General features: G+C 35.7%; 1 protein-coding gene across 1 annotated transcript; it reads right to left on the bottom strand.

Moving 5' to 3' along the window:
* Window positions 1–7,232: 7,232 nt before the first annotated feature.
* LOC138324199 (uncharacterized) lies at window positions 7,233–22,548 on the bottom strand. The gene is made up of 3 exons (XM_069269279.1): window positions 22,441–22,548; window positions 20,326–20,374; window positions 7,233–7,831 (listed from the first exon to the last, which is right to left on the bottom strand). The coding sequence occupies exons 1-3, from the start codon at window positions 22,546–22,548 to the stop codon at window positions 7,233–7,235; spliced, it is 756 nt and encodes a 251-aa protein (XP_069125380.1).
* Between the last annotated feature and the right edge of the window lie 1,219 nt (window positions 22,549–23,767).

Raw genomic sequence — 23,767 nt, forward strand, 5'->3', positions numbered from 1 at the left:
GGTGAGACAAAGCCTAGAAATCGGCATAGTCAGGTAGTCAGGTAATCTTGTGTTTGGCTCTATTGAAGGTTTCATATCATTTTAAATCTTAAGTATGTAGCATAATGTATCTAAACAATTGTCGCTTGATCCCACAGCACCACGATTCATAGAAGCATGGTGCATATTACGGGAGCATTCTAAATCTCTTTCTACCACAATACGTCGTGTTATTAATAAATTCTTTATAGAATTAAGATTTTGAATAGAAATGAGTGCCTATTTGCTTATGATTACATCTCATATGTCAGTAAATAATATTATCTTATCCCGGTCTTATTGTAGATGATTAAATCTGGTGTTATTGGATATGGAATTTATTTCACTCTTATGAGTTATTTTTGAATTTATAAAAGACGCTCTTTAAAGCTTGTGTCTTCTGGAATTTAAAAAAAACTCACTCGTGTGAAATAAATTCCATATCCAACAACCACTTGTTGTGTAACTATATAACACCCTGTGTCATCTGTACTATTGGATGGTATCGTTAATATGAAGCCCTCTAAATGGTCATCTCATCGCGGTCATGCCAGTAAAAATGTTCTTACTTAGCCAAAACTAGCATCTAGATCTATTAAAGGAAGCCATGAATTTGTTATACTAAGACATGTAAAGTAAATAATAACATATTATGTCCAGGTTGGTCTAGAATAGTCCAGTATATGGCTGTGATTGGTGTAACGTTACTACATTAAGGTGACCTGAGTCTGACCTGTTTAACCTTGACACACAGGTTATATGTACCAGGACACCAGATCATTGTCAATAGACATCTATTAAGACTGTTAGAATAAGATTTAGGATTGTTATGTGTATTAGGGGATATACATTTTTCCAGGAGATATCGTCTCAAACAATGTCTTTTTAAATGATCTTACCCCGGTATTGTCTCTTTAACGCCAGTCGACAGCTCGTCCTACCCGTAAACGGGGAATATATCTTATTTCACAATGTTATAGCCTTCATCAACTTCCCTACTATCAGTCAACAGAGAGAAATAAAGAAGGCATAAATTTCTTTGTCTTTTTATTGCAAGGGTAATATTCAACAGAACGAGACAGCAGAGAAAAGGTTGCGATTGTTTTTTTTATTTCTTTTTACAAACAAAGCCCTCATGACATTAATAAAGTGTGTTTAATTGGAATGTTACAGCTGGTCAGCTGAATTGCTATTAAACATGCTTCTGTCAAATTAATGTTAAAAGTTATTGAGTTATGAGCTAACAGTGCAAATATATTATTTTCAAATTTCTTTAAAACTTAACTCATAATGACATAGGAACAACAGTTAATTGTCCATCTGCTGGTTATCACCGGTAAGTTAATTATAATGATGTAGTTATATAACCAGTATACAGTATATCTCTAATGTATCATATACGGGTGTACAGATATCGGTTAAATAATAACATACATCACTCACCACAAATAATTGTTCAATTTATTGTGAAAAATTCACAATGCATCATCTTTCCTAAAATAAATAAGAGACATTTTCGGAAATTTTTAAAAGTGTTATATAATGCTTTTTCGATACCAAACAACCTGCTGTTTTGGCAAACCATAGAGAGAATGTAACAAAATAATAAAACATACTGATGTTTGTCCAGGTAATAGTCGACTCAATGGTATCATAACTTACTTTTTTTCAGAATATCTCTTTTAATATCTTTATCTTCTGGAGTTGTCCGCCCATTTTTGGATTTCAAAATTTAGCCGAATTACTGTCAGTATCTTTTTGTTTGACTCACACAACTGAAATCTATATCAAAGTAATAGATTTTGTCGTTTTACATGTAAACTGCTTAGGATAAAGAACTCTTAATAAGCTTCTATAATTGAGTCAATATATGTCAATATTTGAGTAAATATTAATTATTACGTCAATACTAAGGATAAAAATTGGTGTATGGTGTAGACATCTCCAGAAAGGAGAAGATCATATTAAGGTTCTGTCGACAACCTTGGATACTTTACTCGTACATAATGACTATTTACGAATTGATAGGGACCACAATATTCAAATTATATATAGTCTGAGTCTGTTTCTCCGGTAATTATCTGACAAACAACTGTCATTTGAAATTATAGATAATCGCCGTCTCGTGTATGCAGTGTCAGAATTTCTGAAATCGCAATGCTCATAAAAGGAGCATACAAATGTTTTTGTAACCGACGAAAAGAAATTCAGAATGAAAACTTACCAAGAAATTACTATTTGATCAATATCATAATTATTGTACAGGTAAATAATCTTACTCCGACATGGACCTATTTCTAAGTCTTACAATGTATTTGTATATTAAAGTCCATGTACGTATCGGGGAAGTGATGAGTGAGCTTGTACAAATAATAACTGTCATCACACAAAGTAACAATTATCGAAGTGAAGACCTGAGATTAGGAAACCATTTCCTAGCCATGGGTCTAGACAGGAAGTGGCACACTAGATGTAAACTGGACTAAGAATACGCAAACACGCATTTGGTACTGTGCTAAAGATGACTGATATAATAGAGCGTGAATTATCGGAATAAACTCGCGCCACACTACTGACATTTCACAATAATGAATGTTGTCATTCAAAACATTATAATTCTGATAAGCTTGTATCACGATAAACAAATACGCTTCTATAGTTTGACAAGAAACCCTGAAGCAGTCGAATTATGTTAAAATACATCATGTACAATGTATGTTTGAAAAGATAATGATATATTCTTGAAGTTCATTGTACGATAAAGTCATGACACAGCTACATCACCGACTGAAGTATGTAACCCTGGCTAGGTTCAAATAGAACATACTCATTAGCAAATGCTATTATAATGCTAAGTCAAAATTATCAGGCATTCTTGAAACCATATTTCTATGGCAATTTCTACTGCTAATTTTCAAAAATAATTATCCGGTGTTTTGAAAAACTAATTTAGTGAATGATCGAGACACTGTGCGCCAAAGGGGCTTGGAATCTTAAATAAGATTACACAGTAAAACGATAGATTGAATCTGAAATATAATTAGTGACAGAGTGCAGGTTAACGCCCTAGCCTGTTGTTATTCGGTTTATTTCGGGTACATTTACGTAAGCTATCCTATTACACTCCACAACACGATTAAGGAATGGCGGCGGAAATACTGGGGAAAACCCAAACTAACTAGACTGACGTAGCGCGCGATATTGGTGACGTCGTCTCAAAATACATATATGCTCTACTTAAAGCGTTGTGGCTTTCTTTCTTTTCATATACCTGCATCGTATTATATATCACTGAAAACGGTTTTTAATGTACTTTGATTTTATTGGTAATAAATTCGGAAAAGCGAATCATAAAAACATTTTAATCGCGTTTAATTTTTCCAAAACACCAAGATAACGGCATGTAACGCGTAACATTTACCGGAGTGTTCGTTTCTAAAAATGATCTAAAATCGCACTAAACATACGCAAAAATAAATGAACATGATTCAAAGATGCGTTATTATATGTCAAATGACATTCATGATCTTTCAATGGTGTTAGATGATGTACGATGTTGTAAAACCGTCATTATTCGCCTTTGCCAAAATGTAACGTTTAACCCAGAGAAAACGATGCTCAATTTCATAGCAATATTGAGAGAAAACTGTAAGTTATTTCAAGTATTTGAAATAATATACGAAATGTGTTTTTATTGAATTTATCATACATATGATATAGCCCTGTTATAAGGATGCTTTCACTTAAAACACAGAAAATAAAAAAATTCCGTAATTTGTCCACCCAGTGATTTTCTATTACTTTTTGAAAATCTAGCGATTTTAGTGACATTCATAAGCATATTAGGAAATATTGAATATCGATATAAAATCATATTCGCAATGTGTCATAACTGAAAATTTTATAACACTTTTTATTTTGATTCTGCGATCAATAAAATTCCGTAAATTGTCCACTTATATAACGACGTAAGACCAAACGTCACGACGACGCGTTACGTAACGTCAGTTTGAAACATGTCGAATTACATCTATAGGTCTAGGCCTAGCTAAAACTGGGTTTCATAAAGACAATTACTTAACATTTGAAGCAAGACTATTAGATTTGTAGAAGACATATGCGTTGTCATTCAGTGAAATGCGTTCAAGCGTCCGGAATTGCCTTGCGTATCGTTCAAACCACAAATCACGTGAATAGTTTCAACCAGTCGTATGCGCGTTTATCGGCTCGGGAATAGCGAATAGTTGCACATTCAAAAGCGTACGCAATTTCAATCATTAATACCGCAAAAATTTGGCATACAAAACTGTAAAATAAAAACAGCATTACATTTACGTATATAGCCATGACCTACATGTACATAGCCATAGTCTTAGGTTAAAGTGAGTGGAAATTTGGTATTTGGTATCTTAACTTAATGATACTATTTTATTTGAAATCACATGAGCTAGAGAGTCGTTACTTTATACATGTACATGTATATTCCAAACGTCAAATTATGCTTTCTTGAACTACAATAGAGTGTTTTTAGACACAACTTATCATAGGTTTGAATAGAAATCTACATAAGCATACTTTTAAACATTACAATTCAAGCAACTAACAATTAGACGTGGGATGTCTGCTTCCGGATGAAACATCTACATCAGACAAAAAATGTCTGTTTAGGGTTACCCGACCGACCTTATTTTTTTACCCCCGACCCTAATTTTTTGTACCTAAAAGGATACTCCTATTAATAGTTTTACGCTAGGCCAATCTAATCTGTTAATACCTTCTTTCTTAGTCAAATCTCCAATTATTCATTGTTAAATAAAGAGTCAAGAGTAAAAGACACTTAAATGTTTGATCATTTTATTGATAAATAGGAGCTATATATCTGTTTAGTAAACAGCTCGCTATTGCATCTGAACTTGACAAAAAAAAATATATGAATATATATAAAAAAAAATCGCTACCTACCGACCCTATTTTTTGCCAATGTAACCCTAAACAAACATATTTTTTGAGCTTATATATTCAGCTATAACCGTGTATGTTCCAGGGAACGTTTTACGAAGCTACAATGTATCAAGATATAGTGTTGTTGTCTTTCGTTGGTTATACAATTGTATGGTACTGATTGAATTTAAAAACATGTTTGAAACCTTTTATCTCCAAGTGTATGCTAACAAATCTTTGGTACAAAAGTGTGACCAAGTCAAATCAGTAGATTTCTTTGAAGTCAACATTGTTTGCGCTACACCACATGGAGTCTAACCAATCGAGGCAACTTCCCAGAGATTTCATTGGCTGTCGTACATTATTTTAACCACTCGGCCATCGCGGCTCCGTAAGTTCCAGTAAGCCTCAATAAAAATAGTGAACATAGTCATGAGGAAGTAAAATTCACTCCTATACGCATAGTCTAGCCTGTAAATGTTCGTTATTTATAATAGTGTATCATTCTTTTGTTAGTGGTACATGTATATATTGGATAACGGTAAAATCAGCATTATGATAATAACTCGTCAGAAAAGCACCGTCAAAACGACGTCATTATGTGTTACGCAATATGTCACCAACATCGCGCGTTACGTCTCTGTCTTCAGCCTTGGATACTTCACTTACATAATGACTATTGTCGAAGTAATCAGGACCACAATATTCAAATTATGTAGAGCAGATCCGTACCAGTTGTATCGATACAAAGATGTTGTTTCTCAAATGGAACGCGCCGTACCAGCAGAACTGTACCGGTACAAGTGGTTCGTTTTCAGAAGCGTACCACTTGGTTCCGAAATGGCGGACTCGAGATTTTTCATTTGTAATCGAAATGTTTTCTTTTTTAAAAACAAGACAGAGATTATTTATGATAAAATTACATGGATTATTTATTTCAATGTATTCCGAAACTATTTAGATATTATTTCTATATCTATTTTATAGTTAACAACGAAAATTCATGGCTTTTATATTCGAAGCGTATCTTTCATATGGGTGCCGCCATCATGGAAAAATCCAAACGCGTTCCAATTGGCGGTACCGAATCAATTTAGTACAAATGGTACGAATCCGCAAATGGAGCCCACGGAATAGTTATTTATAATAACAGATGATCGCCGTCTCGTGTGTTCAGTGTCAGAATTCATAGCAATGAGATCAGGATGCGTGACAATGGTCGCCGATTTATGAAATCGTAATGCTCATAAAAGGAACATGCAAATGTTTTTGCAACGACTACACTAATAAAGACTGAATACTTTCTTAGTTATTTCAATACATTCCTACTAGAACAATATCATAATCATTATGTGGAATTTGTTCATCCGTTCTATTGTACAGGTAACTGATCTTACTCCGACATGGACCTATATCAGTTTTATTTCTATCAAAATCTTTGTACGTATCCGGGAAGGGAGAAAGTGATGAATGTGCTTGTACAAATGATAACTGTCATAAATATAAATGCTAGCTAAGAAATTAGCTTATTTTATGCTTGTAACTCATATCAAGCTATATCATTATGTTTTGTAATTATTTTAGAATGTCTAATTTGGATTTCAAAAAATTATTGAAGTTTGACTCTTTAAACTATGATATATACTGTCTTATATTTTGGACAAGGAATCTTTAATAGAATCAATATCTTTTCTGATTGGCTGCTGATGACGGAATGATAATGCAGGCTTTTGATTGGGTAGTGTGGCCTGAGGGTACGCATCCCTATTCTCGATCAGCAGCCATCTTTGATTTTCCTTTCAAGCACTAGAATATTGGAAAAGTTTTCAACCCACCCTTAACCCACCCTGCGGTTTTTGGGTCAACCCCACTTAGGCTAACATAATTTTGATAAAATTTTATTCTTTAGTTGTAGTGATTTTGATTTTGTATTGATAATCGTCATTTCTTGTTTTAATCCACATGGTGGATCATTAACAATAAATTTAAATGTCACCCTTTTTGGGGTGGCCATTTCAATTTCATTTAGTGTTGAGTTGTTCTTGATATGTGTGGAGGGGCATAAAACAACGATTATATTACTGAAGACCTGAGATAAGGAAACCATACAAACATTCGGTACTATGCTATATAAAAGACTTAAAATATTACCTAAATACAATCCCTGGATTGCAGCTCCACAGATGTCATCAGCCAGATCCATCTCTCCCTGAACGTTTCGACTCCTAACCTGGAACGTCCTCAAGATGGCGAGTCGACAGTGATTGGCCAAATCACTGCCAGTCTGTGGATAGCCTCCAGCTCATGTCTTGTCGTCTCCACCACAGCCAGCTGGACGACTTCTCTGCTGTTCTTGACATTCGGTCCACTGCTGGTCTCCTGTCTCTGCCCTTCACACCCAGTGCTGCAAACATTCTCCATGTTGAATGTGCAGGAAATCCTCTGCATCTGATCTCCACTGGGAAGACCCAAACACTCCACCCTAGGGCCCTGATGTCTCCTGCCAATTCTACATACTTCCCCTTCTTGCGCTCGAATGCCTCCTCACATCTTTCTTCCCATGGAACTGTCAATTCCACCATGACCATCTTCTTTCCCTGCGTTGACCATAAGAGGATATCTGGACGCAGATTGGTCTGGATGATGTCGGGGAATAACAGTCTCCTGTCTAGATCGACCCTCATCTCCCAGTTCTGTGCGCCGTCAATGATACCCCCCTGGTGAACAGTTGAAGAAGTGTGTCCTCTCTCCCCGCCTCGTACAAAGTTGATGAATGTACAACCCTTAGCGGGCTTCCGCTTCTTAATCCTCTCCCTCTCCAGTATATCAGCCAGTTCCCTTAGCACCTTGTCATGACGCCATCTGTAGCGTCCTTGCGTAAGGGCGACATTGTATCATGGCCAAACGAATTTCAAACGAATGAGCACACAAAACCCTAAACAAATACATTTGACAAACCAAACTGGTTGTCATAGAAGATCTAAAACAAAGCTCCCACACCAGGTGTTTTCATAGAAGACCTAATACAAAGCTCCTACACCAGATGTTGTCATAGAAGACCTAAAACAAAGCTCCCTCACCAGGTGCTTCATAGAAGACCTAAAACAAAGCTCCCACACCAGGTGTTTTCATAGAAGACGTAATACAAAGCTCGCACACCAGGTGATGTCATAGAAGATCTAATACAAAGCTCCTACACCAGATGTTGTCATAGAAGACCTAAAACAAAGCTCCCACACCAGGTGTTTTCATAGAAGACCTAAAACAAAGCTCCTACACCAGGTGTTGTTATAGAAGACCTAAAACAAAGCTCCCACACCAGGAGTTGTCATAGAAGACCTAATACAAAGCTCCCACACCAGGTGTTGTCATAGAAGACCTAATACAAAGCTCCCACACCAGATGTTGTCATAGAAGACCTAAAACAAAGCTCCCACACCAGGTGTTTTCATAGAAGACCTAAAACAAAGCTCCCACACCAGGTGTTTTCATAGAAGACGTAATACAAAGCTCCTACACCAGGTGTTGTTATAGAAGACCTAATACAAAGCTCCTACACCAGGTGTTGTCATAGAAGACCTAAAACAAAACTCCCACACCAGGTGTTTTCATAGAAGACCTAATACAAAGCTCCTACACCAGGTGTTGTTATAGAAGACCTAAAACAAAGCTCCCACACCAGGTGTTGTCATAGAAGACCTAAAACAAAGCTCCTACACCAGGTGTTGTTATAGAAGACCTAATACAAAGCTCCCACACCAGGTGTTGTCATAGAAGACCTAAAACAAAGCTCCCACACCAGGTGTTGTCATAGAAGACCTAATACAAAGCTCCCTCACCAGGTGCTTCATAGAAGACCTAAAACAAAGCTCCCACACCAGGTGTTGTTATAGAAGACCTAATACAAAGCTCCCACACCAGATGTTGTCATAGAAGACCTAAAACAAAGCTCCCACACCAGGTGTTTTCATAGAAGACCTAAAACAAAGCTCCCACACCAGGTGTTGTCATAGAAGACCTAATACAAAGCTCCCACACCAGGTGTTGTCATAGAAGACCTAATACAAAGCTCCCTCACCAGGTGCTTCATAGAAGACCTAAAACAAAGCTCCCACACCAGGTGTTGTCATAGAAGACCTAAAACAAAGCTCCCACACCAGGTGTTGTTATAGCAGACCTAAAACAAAGCTCCCACACCAGGTGTTGTCATAGAAGACCTAATACAAAGCTCCCACACCAGGTGTTGTCATAGAAGACCTAAAACAAAGCTCCCACACCAGGTGTTGTTATAGCAGACCTAATACAAAGCTCCCACACCAGGTGTTGTCATAGAAGACCTAAAACAAAGCTCCCACACCAGGTGTTGTTATAGCAGACCTAAAACAAAGCTCCCATACCAGATGTTTGTCATAGAAGATCTAATACAAAGCTCCCACACCAGGTGTTTTCAAAGATAGTGCCGCTCAAATCATCAGCATTACTTACAATACCAAAATGGAGTTACCAGCCAAAATGAATTTTCGCAATTTGACTGTTGGTTAAAGATATTCAAACAAACCTTTATAAGGGACCACAAACACGTCCCTGAAGAGTACCTTACTATTATTACTCGTCTAAACTAACACGTTTCTTCTTGAAAATTTCACTATAACCGAGCCTATAAAATTACAAGGAGATTAAAACTATTCACAAACCTCAAATGTAGTTAGTGCTTATCATGTTCCTGGTTTTCATTATTTGCATATTTCATGTTATTCGATAAATTCCCGTTCTTAAAGATTAGCTTTCTATATCATATTAAAAGGATCATGTGGATACCAAACGGAAACCAATTAGCTCTTGTGCGTGGCTCGCATGTCCTGAAATTATAAAAGGGCTTCTGTATAAAAATGCTTTGAAACTTCCTTGTACTTGTAACAAACAACTCATTAATGAGGGTTATTCGTGGGTAGAGTTATTATAAAAGACTCTCTCATAGGTGAATATGAAGGATATGGATATTTTTCTCGAGAGTCACAAGATGTAGAATCTCAGGCTTGCACATATAAAAAAAAGTATTTTTCTCACATACATGAAATGTACCTCGACGTTTTATTGAAGTTTTACAGCAGCTGTGATATTCTGCCATTTTGAAATAAGTCCGATAAAAAGCCACTACAAGTCAATTATTCCTCATACCTACGGGTGTAATACTGCTTGCCCTCGTGCAATACATCCATGCACCAGGAGGCTGTATTACATGGCTACAGCTTTGTGACATCACGTCAACAAAATGACTATTTCCTGGGTAATTTTTTTTTTTAATTTTTATTTTAAAAACTAGGCTGGTTTTACTATAAAACTATAGGTAGGATTTGCGTTGAAAATATAAGGCAATTTTCTTATATAACGAATCAACTTGCAGTCGTGTTTTTCTCGAACTAATTTAAAAATGGCTGGATATCGTAACTACAAAATTCCCAAGTAACGTCGAGGTATGAGAGAAAAATACTCTTTCGTATATTGAACGGAACGATAAGGATATTCTACCCTCGGTATTACAAATTGTTTGATTTGATTGTTTTAAAATCATCGACAAGCCATGGGTTATGCAGATTTTGTGACCCTCGGGTAGAATATCACTATCCTTCATATCCATATATAAAAGAGCCTTATAGTATTGCTTAAGCAGTTTTAACGAATCGTATCTGTTAATGATCGCCCAGGGTCAATACAAATATCGTCACAATGGTTATCAGCCTTGAACTCGATCCAAATAATGTGAAGGTCAATGCTAACCCTGACTGCACTCGTCACCGACCGACGGGGATTTCAACTTCTCGCGGTGCTTAATCAATGCCCAGTGTTATCGACACTTAATTTCTTATTTTGATGACCTCAGCCTAATTTTGTAGTGGTGGTTTAATTTTCAGTGACGAGTCTAATTTTCAGCAGCTGAATCAAATTGGGGTGGCCTCAGTCTAATATTACTGCAATGGCCCAATTTAAGCGATGACCTCAGTCTAATTTTATAGTGGTGGTCAAATTTTCAGCAACCGGGCAACCGGGACTAATGTTGGTGACATCAGTCAAATATTATAGGGACGTACTAGATCTCGACGACACGAACAACTATATATATGTCTGACTAATTATCGTCCTCGATTACTGTTCCCACATGACCTTTACAAGTATAGCGTCCATAATTTCTGTACTCACATGACCTTTACAAGTGTATCGTCCACGATTTCTGTACTCATATGACCTTTACAAATATATCGTCCACAATTTCTGTATTCATATGACCTTTACAAGTATAGCGTCCACAATTTCTGTATTCATATGACCTTTACAAGTGTATCGTCCACGATTTCTGTATTCATATGACCTTTACAAGTGTATCGCCCACGATTTCTGTATTCATATGACCTTTACAAGTGTATCGTCCTCGATTTCTGTACTCATATGACCTTTAAAAATGTATCGTCATCAATTGCTGTAATCATATGACCTTTACAAGTGTATCGTCCACGATTTCTGTACTAATATCACCTTTACAAGTGTATCGTCCACGATTTCTGTACTCACATGACCTTTACAAGTGTATCGTCCACGATTTCTGTACTCACATGACCTTTACAAGTGTATCGTCCACGATTTCTGTACTCACATGACCTTTACAAGTGTATCGTCCACGATTTCTGTACTAATATGACCTTTACAAGTGTATCGTCCACGATTTCTGTATTAATATCACCTTTACAAGTGTATCGTCCTTGATTTCTGTACTCACATGACCTTTACAGGTGTATCGTCCTTGATTTCTGTACTCACATGACCTTTACAAGTGTATCGTCCACGATTTCTGTATTAATGTCACCTTTACAAGTGTATCGTCCTTAATTTCTGTACTCACATGACCTTTACAGGTGTATCGTCCTTGATTTCTGTACTCACATGACCTTTACAAGTGTATCGTCCACGATTTCTGTATTAATGTCACCTTTACAAGTGTATCGTCCTTAATTTCTGTACTCATATGACCTTTACAAGTGTATCGTCCACGATTTCTGTACTCATATGACCTTTACAAGTGTATCGTCCACGATTTCTGTACTCACATGACCTTTACAAGTGTATCGTCCTCGATTTCTGTACTCATATGACCTTAAGAAGTGCATTGTCCCCTGTACTAGTATGATTCCATTTATTTACCGTTGAACCAGGTTACAAAGCGTTTTATGAAGGAACATCTGCCTTCTTATTTCCTTCCTGTAGGCCACAAACAGAGAAAGCCACGTTTACAATGATAGATGTCAGAATCATGCTGGGGATGGCATTAGGACTAATGTTATGTTTATCAGCCTTTTACCACTCAGTTATTGAGTAGTTAACCAATACGAAATACAGATTTAAAGTCACAAAAAATATGTTTATTTTTCTTTATTATTATTTATTCTTTCTTGATAGTTTAGGCGAAATAATTCAGTCTGAAAAATCAAAACTTTAACCTAAGCGTTCAAATAACTTTTTTAATGTAAATCCTGAATGGTGGATTTCATTATATTAATACTTTGTTTGTTAGTTTTGAAGATATTTGGAAAATTTATTTTCACCATTTTCATTTCAATAAGAAATGGTATAATGTCTGTCGTTATAGATTTAAACAATATTTTTCTTCTTGATAAGCGTATATGACGATGAACAAAGTATCCTATATAGTTTGAGAAGAAACTTTGTAAATGACGATTTGTGTTCAAATGTTTTAAAAGAAGATAATGATGTATTGTTTAAGTTCCGCAGTGCGATAAAAACATGACACAGCCCTGGCTAGGTTCAAATAGAACATACTCATTAGCCAATGCTATTATAATGCTAAGTCAAAATTATCACGCATGAATGAACACCATATTTGTATGAAAATTTCTGCTGCTGATTTTCAAAAATAATTATCTGGTGTTTTAAAGATAGGTGATGTAAACTAATCTAGTGAATGATGGAGACACTGTACGCCAAAGGGGCTTGGAATCTTACATAAGATTACACCGTAATACGAAAGATTAAATCTGAAATAAAATAAAAGTGTTTATTGGTGACAGCGTATAGGTTAACGACCTAGCCTGAAGTAACTCGGTTTATCTCGGGTACATACTGGGGGGGGGGGGGGGGGGCAAACTAAATCTGTCGTCAACCTTGGATACTTTGCGTACATAATGACTATTGCCGAACTAATAAGGACCATAGTGTTCAAATTATATATAGTTTGAGACTGTTACTCATGTAATTATCTGACAAACAATTCGAAATTATATATGATCGCCGTCTCGTGTACTCAGTGTCAGAATGCATAGCGATAAGATAAGTATTTGTAACCAAGGTCGCAATTTAAATAACTGAAATTGCAATGCTCATGAAAGGAACATTCAAATGTTTTTGCAACCGACGAAAAAAATGCAAAATGAAAACGTATTCAAATAATTTTCTTTTCAATACATTTCTTCTAGAAAAATATCATAATCTTATTGTGCAGGTAAATAGTCTTCCTCTGGCATGGACGTTTATCAGTTTTATCTTTTATTAAAATCTTTGTACGTATATGTTTGCCCGGGCACAATGGTAAATAGTACCCATATGTGTAGCCAATCAGAATCCAGTATTCTACCACGTGATGTACTAAATGGACATGACGTTACAAATGAAGTACTAATCAAGTGTAGTATTTTGACATGACGTTACAAATAAAGTACTAATCGAGTGTAATATTTGGACATGACGTTACAAATGAAGTACTAATCAAGTGTAATATTTGGACATGACGTTACAAATGAAGTACTAATCAAGTGTAATATTTGGACATGACGTTACAAATGAAGTACTAATCAAGTGTAATAGTTGGACATGACGTTACAAATGAAGTACTAATCAAGTGTAATATTTGGACATGACGTACGTTACAAATGAAGTACTAATCAAGTGTAATATTTGGACATGGCGTTACAAATGAAGTACTAATCAAGTGTAATATTTGGACATGACGTTACAATTGAAGTACTTATCGAGTGTAATATTTGGACATGACGTTACAAATGAAGTACTAATTAAGTGTAATATTTGGACATGACGTTACAAATGAAGTACTAATCAAGTGTAATATTTGGACATGACGCTACAAATGAAGTACTTATCGAGTGTAATATTTGGACATGACGTTACAAATGAAGTACTAATCAAGTGTAGTATTTTGACATGACGTTACAAATGAAGTACTTATCGAGTGTAATATTTGGACATGACGTTACAAATGAAGTACTAATCGAGTGTAATATTTGGACATGACGTTACAAATAAAGTACTAATCGAGTGTAATATTTGGACATGACGTTACAAATGAAGTACTCATCGAGTGTAATATTTTGACATGGCGTTACAAATGAAGTACTAATCAAGTGTAATATTTGGATATGACGTTTCAAATGAAGTACTTATCAAGAATAACATATGGACATGACGTTACAAATTAGGTAATACTCAAGTGTAGTATTTAGACATGACGTCATAAATCTAGCCAGCACTTATAGCTAAACATGGAACTATTATGCTCAGCAAATGTAGATCTTCCTCCGTTATCGCTTACAAAAAGTCAACTTTACGCAGACGTATTGATGAGTTGCCTATTAACAAGCTCTACTTTCATTGTTATTAACTACTTTCTTTGTTCACACCTACGGTCTTAACACGTGCCGTAATTTCACCAAAGATAAATCAGGCCAATGAGTTATCATTATTTCGTATGTTATCAAACACTTTCATCAATGTGCGTATCTAGGATTTCTAGGATTTCAATCCTGCTGTTCTGATAAAGCAGGGAGGCAATTTGTACGAGGTTGCTGCTTTTTCATCACATCGCGGCCATGATTTTAAATATTTGAAATACTTCTGGATATTTGTTTTTTGTCTGTGTCGATCTATTTCACGACTCCCCAGCACGCTACAATAGCATGTTCTTTTCTCCTTTCCTCGACAAGAGTGTGAACCTTTGCCATTGTGAACAGTTTTATGATTTTTAATACGTCTATGTGGATTGTGTCAGCGTTCGACAACCCATCAAATCTGTGTATTATTGACAACTGAGATTGTTACAACAACTTATAACACCTACGTATGTAATGAAACTGTACAAGGTTTACTTTTGTTCTGAAATCTGTAAAAGGTTGCTGAGGGAGAATGTAGAACGACATCCTACGGTCACAGGTGCGATCCCCGCTGGCTACACACTACTGACATTAACCGCGTTACATTTGATTATGTACAAGTAAATCTCCCTCTGTTTTTTCTTCTCTTGTTAAAACATTTAAACGTCGTATTCTAAATAATACATCCATGTTGTTAAATTGTATTTGAGGAGGCTTTATATAAGACGCATAGACATACGCATGTCAATCAATAGCTTTCTAAGCCGAGAATTTATTTATTTATAAATATATGTTACATGTCATGCAGTCAAATGTTGTTTACCATTACAATACTAATACTACGAGTTAACAACAAATGAAGTAGCAACTGTTCCCCATGCTCATCGATAAATAGATATTCCAACTTAACACAACCTATGAGTTTAACTGACGACTGACATTTACTCAACCTTTTGTTATCTTAAATGATCCATTGTTCTCACATTGTTTTTCTTGTACTCATTCTGTTTTAATATCGCCAGGGACAAATTAAAACGCTATGTTTTATCATTCGTTAGAGTGTTAAAAACACTTTCAAACACTTATCTGAGAAAGATCATGATCACAAAGTGCTTGTAACTGATGTAGGTTCTATAAAGAGTAGTTGAATGATTCCACTCTGGCTTTTGTAGCCTAAAACTGAGTCCTTTTTATGAAACTAACGTTTTATTATTTTGCATAATTTACTACCATTTTAATGGTCATTCAAAACAATCCTGGGGGACTTTAAAAATGATAAAAGATATGAGTTTGTTTGAAACTATAGATTCAACGTTCTCAATTAAACATAAGATGAAAACATCAGCTTATTAAGTTAGAGACCATTGATTGATGAGATTGGATACCAGATGTATACATACAATTACAAAGTTAGAGACCATTGATTGATGAGATTGGATACCAGATGTATACATACAATTACAAAGTTAGAGACCATTGATTGATCAGATTGGATACCAGATGTATACATACAATTACAAAGTTAGAGACCATTGATTGATCAGATTGGATACCAGATGTATACGTACAATTACAAAGTTAGAGACCATTGATTGATCAGATTGGATACCAGATGTATACATACAATTACAAAGTTAGAGACCATTGATTGATGAGATTGGATACCAGATGTATACATACAATTACAAAGTTAGAGACCATTGATTGATCAGATTGGATACCAGATGTATACATACAATTACAAAGTTAGAGACCATTGATTGATCAGATTGGATACCAGATGTATACATACAATTACAAAGTTAGAGACCATTGGTTGATCAGATTGGATACCAGATGTATACATACAATTACAAAGTTAGAGACCATTGATTGATCAGATTGGATACCAGATGTATACATACAATTACAAAGTTAGAGACCATTGATTGATCAGATTGGATACCAGATGTATACATAAAATTACAAAGTTAGAGACCATTGATTGATCAGATTGGATACCAGATGTATACGTACAATTACAAAGTTAGAGACCATTGATTGATCAGATTGGATACCAGATGTATACATACAATTACAAAGTTAGAGACCATTGATTGATGAGATTGGATACCAGATGTATACATAAAATTACAAAGTTAGAGACCATTGATTGATCAGATTGGATACCAGATGTATACATACAATTACAAAGTTAGAGACCATTGATTGATCAGATTGGATACCAGATGTATACATACAATTACAAAGTTAGAGACCATTGGTTGATCAGATTGGATACCAGATGTATACATACAATTACAAAGTTAGAGACCATTGATTGATCAGATTGGATACCCGATGTATACATACAATTACAAAGTTAGAGACCATTGATTGATCAGATTGGATACCAGATGTATACATAAAATTACAAAGTTAGAGACCATTGATTGATCAGATTGGATACCAGATGTATACATACAATTACAAAGTTAGAGACCATTGATTGATCAGATTGGATACCAGATGTATACATACAATTACAAAGTTAGAGACCATTGATTGATCAGATTGGATACCAGATGTATACATACAATTACAAAGTTAGAGACCATTGATTGATCAGATTGGATACCAGATGTATACATACAATTACAAAGTTAGAGACCATTGATTGATCAGATTGGATACCAGATGTATACATACAATTACAAAGTTAGAGACCATTGATTGATCAGATTGGATACCAGATGTATACATACAATTACAAAGTTAGAGACCATTGATTGATCAGATTGGATACCAGATGTATACATACAATTACAAAGTTAGAGACCATTGATTGATCAGATTGGATACCAGATGTATACATACAATTACAAAGTTAGAGACCATTGATTGATCAGATTGGATTACCAGATGTATACATACAATTACAAAGTTAGAGACCATTGATTGATCAGATTGGATACCAGATGTATACATACAATTACAAAGTTAGAGACCATTGATTGATCAGATTGGATACCAGATGTATACATAAAATTACAAAGTTAGAGACCATTGATTGATCAGATTGGATACCAGATGTATACATAAAATTACAAAGTTAGAGACCATTGATTGATCAGATTGGATACCAGATGTATACATACAATTACAAAGTTAGAGACCATTGATTGATCAGATTGGATACCAGATGTATACATAAAATTGCAAAGTTAGAGACCATTGATTGATCAGATTGGATACCAGATGTATACATAAAATTACAAAGTTAGAGACCATTGATTGATCAGATTGGATACCAGATGTATACATAAAATTACAAAGTTAGAGACCATTGATTGATCAGATTGGATACCAGATGTATACATAAAATTACAAAGTTAGAGACCATTGATTGATCAGATTGGATACCAGATGTATACATAAAATTAGTCAGACAAAACGAAAAGTACTTTTCAATTTTAATTCCTGCTCCAAGCTTTTGAAATCGGAAGCTACACAAACGTGTGGTTCTATTACTTGAACGACCACAAATGTACATAATTGTGTACAGGATAAATTCCATTGTAATTATTTACATTTGTAATGTAGTTTTTAATGTGAATCAATGCTGCAGTTTATAATGTCAGCAGAGGAATTACGGCTGAAAGTCATAATACAGCTTTAATCTTGTGGGTATAGTTGTTACTAAATATTATCTGGGGAAAATCTTTTAAATATAAAAGTGTGTCTTCCATACTAGAGATAAATCTTTTAGATACATAAAAGTGTCTTCCACACTAGGATAAATCTTTTAAATATAATAAAAGTGTCTTCCTCACTAGGAAAATACCTTAAATATAAAGGAGTGTATTCCACACTAAAATATTTTAGAGATATAAGTACACTAGCCACTATACACTAGATGACGCATATTGAGCTGGTAGGGATAACCCATACCCTAGGGAAACTCAACATATTGAGCGGACCTCGCGGGTAGGGTTACCCAATACCCTTAAGGAAACTCAACATATTGAGTGGACCTGGCTGGTAGGGATACCCCATACCCTAGGGAAACTCAACATATTGAGTGGACCTCGCTGGTAGGGATACCCCATACCCTAGGGAAAGTCAACATATTGAGTGGACCTCGCTGGTAGGGATACCCCATACCCTAGGGAAACTCAACATATTGAGTGGACCTCGCTGGTAGGGATACCCCATACCCTAAGGAAACTCAACATATTGAGTGGACCTCGCTGGTAGGGATACCCCATACCCTAAGGAAACTCAACATATTGAGCGGACCTCGCTGGTAGAGATACCCCATACCCTAGGGAAACTCAACATATTGAGTGGACCTCTCTGGTAGGGATACCCAATACCCTTAAGGAAACTCAACATATTGAGTGGACCTCGCTGGTAGGGATACCCCATACCCTAGGGAAAATCAACATATTGAGTGGACCTCGCTGGTAGGGATACCCCATACCCTAGGGAAACTCAATATATTGAGTGGACCTCGCTGGTAGGGATACCCCATACCCTAGGAAAACTAAACATATTGAGTGGACCTCGCTGGTAGGGATACCCCATACCTTAGGGAAACTCAACATATTGAGTGGACCTCACTGGTAGGGATACCCCATACCCTAGGGAAACTCAACATATTGAGTGGACCTCGCTGGTAGGGGTACCCCATGACCTAGGGAAACTCAACATATTTAGAGGACCTCGCTGGTAGGGATACCCCATACCTTAGGGAAACTCAACATATTGAGTGGACCTCGCTGGTAGGGGTACCCCATGACCTAGGGAAACTCAACATATTTAGCGGACCTCGCTGGTAGGGATATCCCATTCCCTAGGGAAACTCAACATATTGAGTGGACCTCGCTGGTAGGGATACCCCATACCCTAGGGAAACTCAACATATTGAGTGGACCTCGCTGGTAGGGATACCCCATACCCTTGGGGAAGCGCAAGGTGTGCTATTTTTATTGCCCTGAATAAATGTTTCATTAAATTTGCTTTACATCTTAAAGTCAATGCAATAGATTTTAATTCAAACTGTTGTTTTCAGACAGCTCCTCTACAATGATCATACCCAGGTACGTATTTAACACACTATTCTTGTTATTTTATGACCAAGTATCATATATTATAAATCGTAAATATGGTTTATGACACTTTAATAAACAATAGTATTGTTGTGGTTGTAATGTTAAACTTCTTTTACCAACAGTCATCTTGCTTTCCAATGCCTATTGAAAGGAACGTTGCTTTGAGATTTGGTTTTCATTGTCCAAATAATGTTTGAATGTGAACAGTTTGATGAGTACTATTCTACGTTGACCAATAAGCTGAGAGAATACTAGTAGTTATCACAAATAATTAAACTTATATTTCTTCAAAACCTATAAACACGGACGTGATATGTAACATTTCTATAAGATCATAAATTGAATATTACCAATGAATACAAATACAAGATAAACAACCAAAATCTAATCATCAAACAGTTCCTTCAAATCACACAGCTGCCGATCTTTATTTTCAATGGGGAAATTCAGTCTTTTATGTAAATCAATTTTTTTGATAACCATTAGATTTACAAAAACGTATATTGAGAGCCTGTTTTATATGTGTTAACTTAAAATTTTCATCGGAGTTTTAATGTAGGCATTTACACAACCTCGCCTCTTTAACACAATTGTGTAATTACTGTCCTGTCTCCGTGTCGTCTGCTTCAAGGGTTTCATTTGTCGAGGTTTCTGTAATGCAATTGAGGTTATACAAATTAATACATTTAATAAAATAAAATGGTACAAAAGTAATCAGACAATGAAATAAATATCAGACAAACTTTTACACTTACTTCTCTGCATACCAACTCGTGTTGACAAGTGTATTTGATAACAAGTGTTATATGTATATTTAGCTATCACAATGGCATTGTTCCACAGTGACAGGAACAGTCGGTTACGCTGTAGAGAGACGTGACGGGTGAAAGGAGAGACGTAATTACTTGTCTGGGTTCTGTCTTCATGCCTTACATACAAACATCTACTTGATCATCTAGTTCACAAGTACGCTTACAATCGAGATTACCACCTATCTTTGATAACCCATTCTTTTCGCAAAAACACTTACCATCTAATTCATGTTAACTTTATTGAATAAACTTGTTTTTTCTAAGATTTTGTAATCATTTTAATTGACATCCACTTGTACACTATACAGTTTAATGGTATGTTTTATACACACAAACACAGGTGGTTAAGTTCTAGTCTTAGAACAATCACATCCAAACGTTGTCTCACTTTACAGACAACATGTGGACTTGGACAAACTAGGTGTAAGATAGTAGATGAAAAGCTCAAGAGTGTTAGTTACTGTATTTATACCAGGAGGCAAACATATGATGTATTCTTATACAGACACTCCTTCAATGTACAAACGAATTAGTGCCAGGTTATCTAAATAAATGCCTTTGGTTATACCTGCCATACCATTCCTGACAGTTTTTTCAGTGGTTAAAAAATTATCAAAACCACAACGTAAATATACAAACACTTAATTACATAATAGTAATAAATTTTCATTTGTTTTCATACTAAATCCGATTTTCTAATTGGCAGATTTGTTTTTCTTCATATACTATGAAGAAAAATTCCGATAATGGCGCGAAAAACCCGACGTAATCACGACGTCACAATAGAGACGTTGACGTTGCGTATTGATTTAGAAAAATAATCGTTTAGAAAATCAATAGAATCGTACGTTTAAACGTATTTTGTGTTATCAAGTAGTCTGAAAAATTAATTATAAGCATCGATGTAACTATTTCTTAACTTCATTGGGTTATGTAGCGGATTTTCACAAAAGTTTGAAATGCTTAAAAATATTCAAATAAACGATCACATCATAGCAAGACGGTTTAACTTTGAGCTAAATGAAGAAATAATTGCTTCATTAATAATAAGTATAGGAAGATTATCTTAAGCTGTATTAGCCTTATGGTCGTGATGTTCCTGTTCTTAAGAATCTAAAATCCATTAGAACCTAAAATACATTTATAATGTTACGGCGATCATCAGGGACACATTACCTATATTTCTGTGCAGTTGTGGATTTGTTAATTGCCCTTGATGTGTCATGCTATTGTCGTTTTACATTTATCACCGGTTTGAACAAGAATTTTAGGTACGATGTCGATGTGACCTAGATTTTAGGTATGATGTCGTTGTGATCTAGATTTTAGGTAAAATGTCACTGTGACCCAGATTTTAGGTAAGATGTCGCTGTGACCTAGATTTATAAGTAAGATGTCGTCTGACCTAGATTTGCATAGTGTTGTCATTGAAAATAAGCATGCTTAATCAACTGGTACATCATTTTGTACGTTTCCCTTACTTTACCGTACATGTTTCGTGCATTGGGTATTTACATGTGTGCATTCGACTTAATGCTAATAAATTCATGCTGATCTTAATGTACGCTACATCGCGTGTTATAACTATCGATTCAGACCTCTCACGCCCGCCTTTACTATTAGTCCCATAGCGAGTATCTGACCATTGATACCCTATCTCTTTTTTTCAGAATTTCTATGAAATACCCTCACCATGGCTAAATTGTAGTTGATTATGCGGACTCTATCCGTGGAACACTCTCACTAATCCCCCCCTTAAATAAATCTGACTATGTAAGTGTGGAAGTGAGGAAATAAAATACAAGTTTGTCAGTGTATGCTGAAGCTGAATAGCGATTTATACCATAGTGGAATTCCACAAATGGCTTCTGGCAACCTAAATGCATGAATAACGTTGTAACATACTGGTATCAGACGAGTCCAGATTTCCCCGGTGACAGCACCATTCAGTAAACACGTACTTCCGCCAATATAGCCTCGTGATGGATTGTCGCCGGAAGTCTGTCCCGCCATGATAAGTTCCTTTCAACATCGATCAGGCCAGATACTAGATCTGTATGATCCGTTAACCTTTATGTCTTTGTTTGGTCTGTCTTAGTAAATATCTATTAAACGGATAAATACGGACGGGATATTTAATTATTTCCGATACTGCGAACCTTTGTACAAATCAAGTAGCAATTTTGGACTATAATTACACATAAGCTTCTTTCATTTTTTTTCAACTCGGGAGATGTCTGGGTATAAAACGATAGCATGTATGGAGTGCACGTACACCCTCTCATTCCCAAATAGTCGATAGACGTTAATGCACAATCATTTATTACATTTACTGCCGTACAATGGCTATGATTTCTTAGATGCAGTTTACAGTTTAATTTTAAGTGTTTTATTTATTCTCAATATGTTTCAAGCAGTACATTTATCCTGTGTATAACTAAGTTTTTCGAGTAAAATCTAACAACGTGATTGATTGCTTTAAATCCGTCAGTAAGAGAGTACTGTTAAATGAGCAACAGTTCACTGGCTGTTGACAACACTTTTAAAGTATACAGCATACAAGATAAAGAAAACTCGAGGTATATACAGATAAACCTTCTAAGAGTAACACTACAGCCATACGCCTTATGTCATGGTGCTTATACCCCTATAACACTGGCCTATATACAGATAAAGAAATATAGCATACAATAGATAAAGAAATACATGACATATTTTAAGCACCCAGTCGTATCTAAATATAATTTGAAGTATCAATACAAATACATTATGTTCTGTCTTTCATAAACCAATATATAAATCACTGCAAAGTACAAGGGTTCACGATGACCATTAGCACAATACAGTATGACCAGAACTACTCAAGTGTCTGTCGGCTCCTTATAGATTTCCGTTAACTGTCACACATCATCTGGGATTTCGTGATGAATGCAGGAGACACGAGAATTACGTCCCATTTCTTACAGCTAGACTCGTTGAGACAAGACGATACATTGTCAAATAAACAGATTCTAAATTGATGTGGAAGGTAATAATTCACTTGTTGCCGAGTGGCAATTTACCGTCAAAAGTGCAAGAAACCTGTTCAGAAGACTGTGTAGGTCATATAATATGACTGAACTGTCCAGTTGGATTTTCGATGACCCTACAATAACCCTCTAAAATAGCCAACCAAGGACCTCTCTACCATAGAGATGACATGATAATCGAGAGTCGTCTATTGTCGGTATAT

The sequence above is a fragment of the Argopecten irradians genome, chromosome 5 (genome assembly GCF_041381155.1).
Source record: "Argopecten irradians isolate NY chromosome 5, Ai_NY, whole genome shotgun sequence".
In the NCBI taxonomy this organism is placed as follows: Eukaryota; Metazoa; Mollusca; class Bivalvia; order Pectinida; family Pectinidae; genus Argopecten; species Argopecten irradians.

Bases quoted from the DNA above. Each gene is read 5' to 3' on its own strand.
- LOC138324199 (XM_069269279.1), bottom strand. From the start codon at position 22,548: ATGGCGGGACAGACTTCCGGCGACAATCCATCACGAGGCTATATTGGC. The intron at 20,375-22,440 runs GTATGTTACAAC...ATTGCATTACAG, and splicing joins TCTGGACTCGTCTGATACCA to AAACCTCGACAAATGAAACC. The intron at 7,832-20,325 runs GTAATTACACAA...CCCTTACGCAAG, and splicing joins GACGACACGGAGACAGGACA to GACGCTACAGATGGCGTCAT.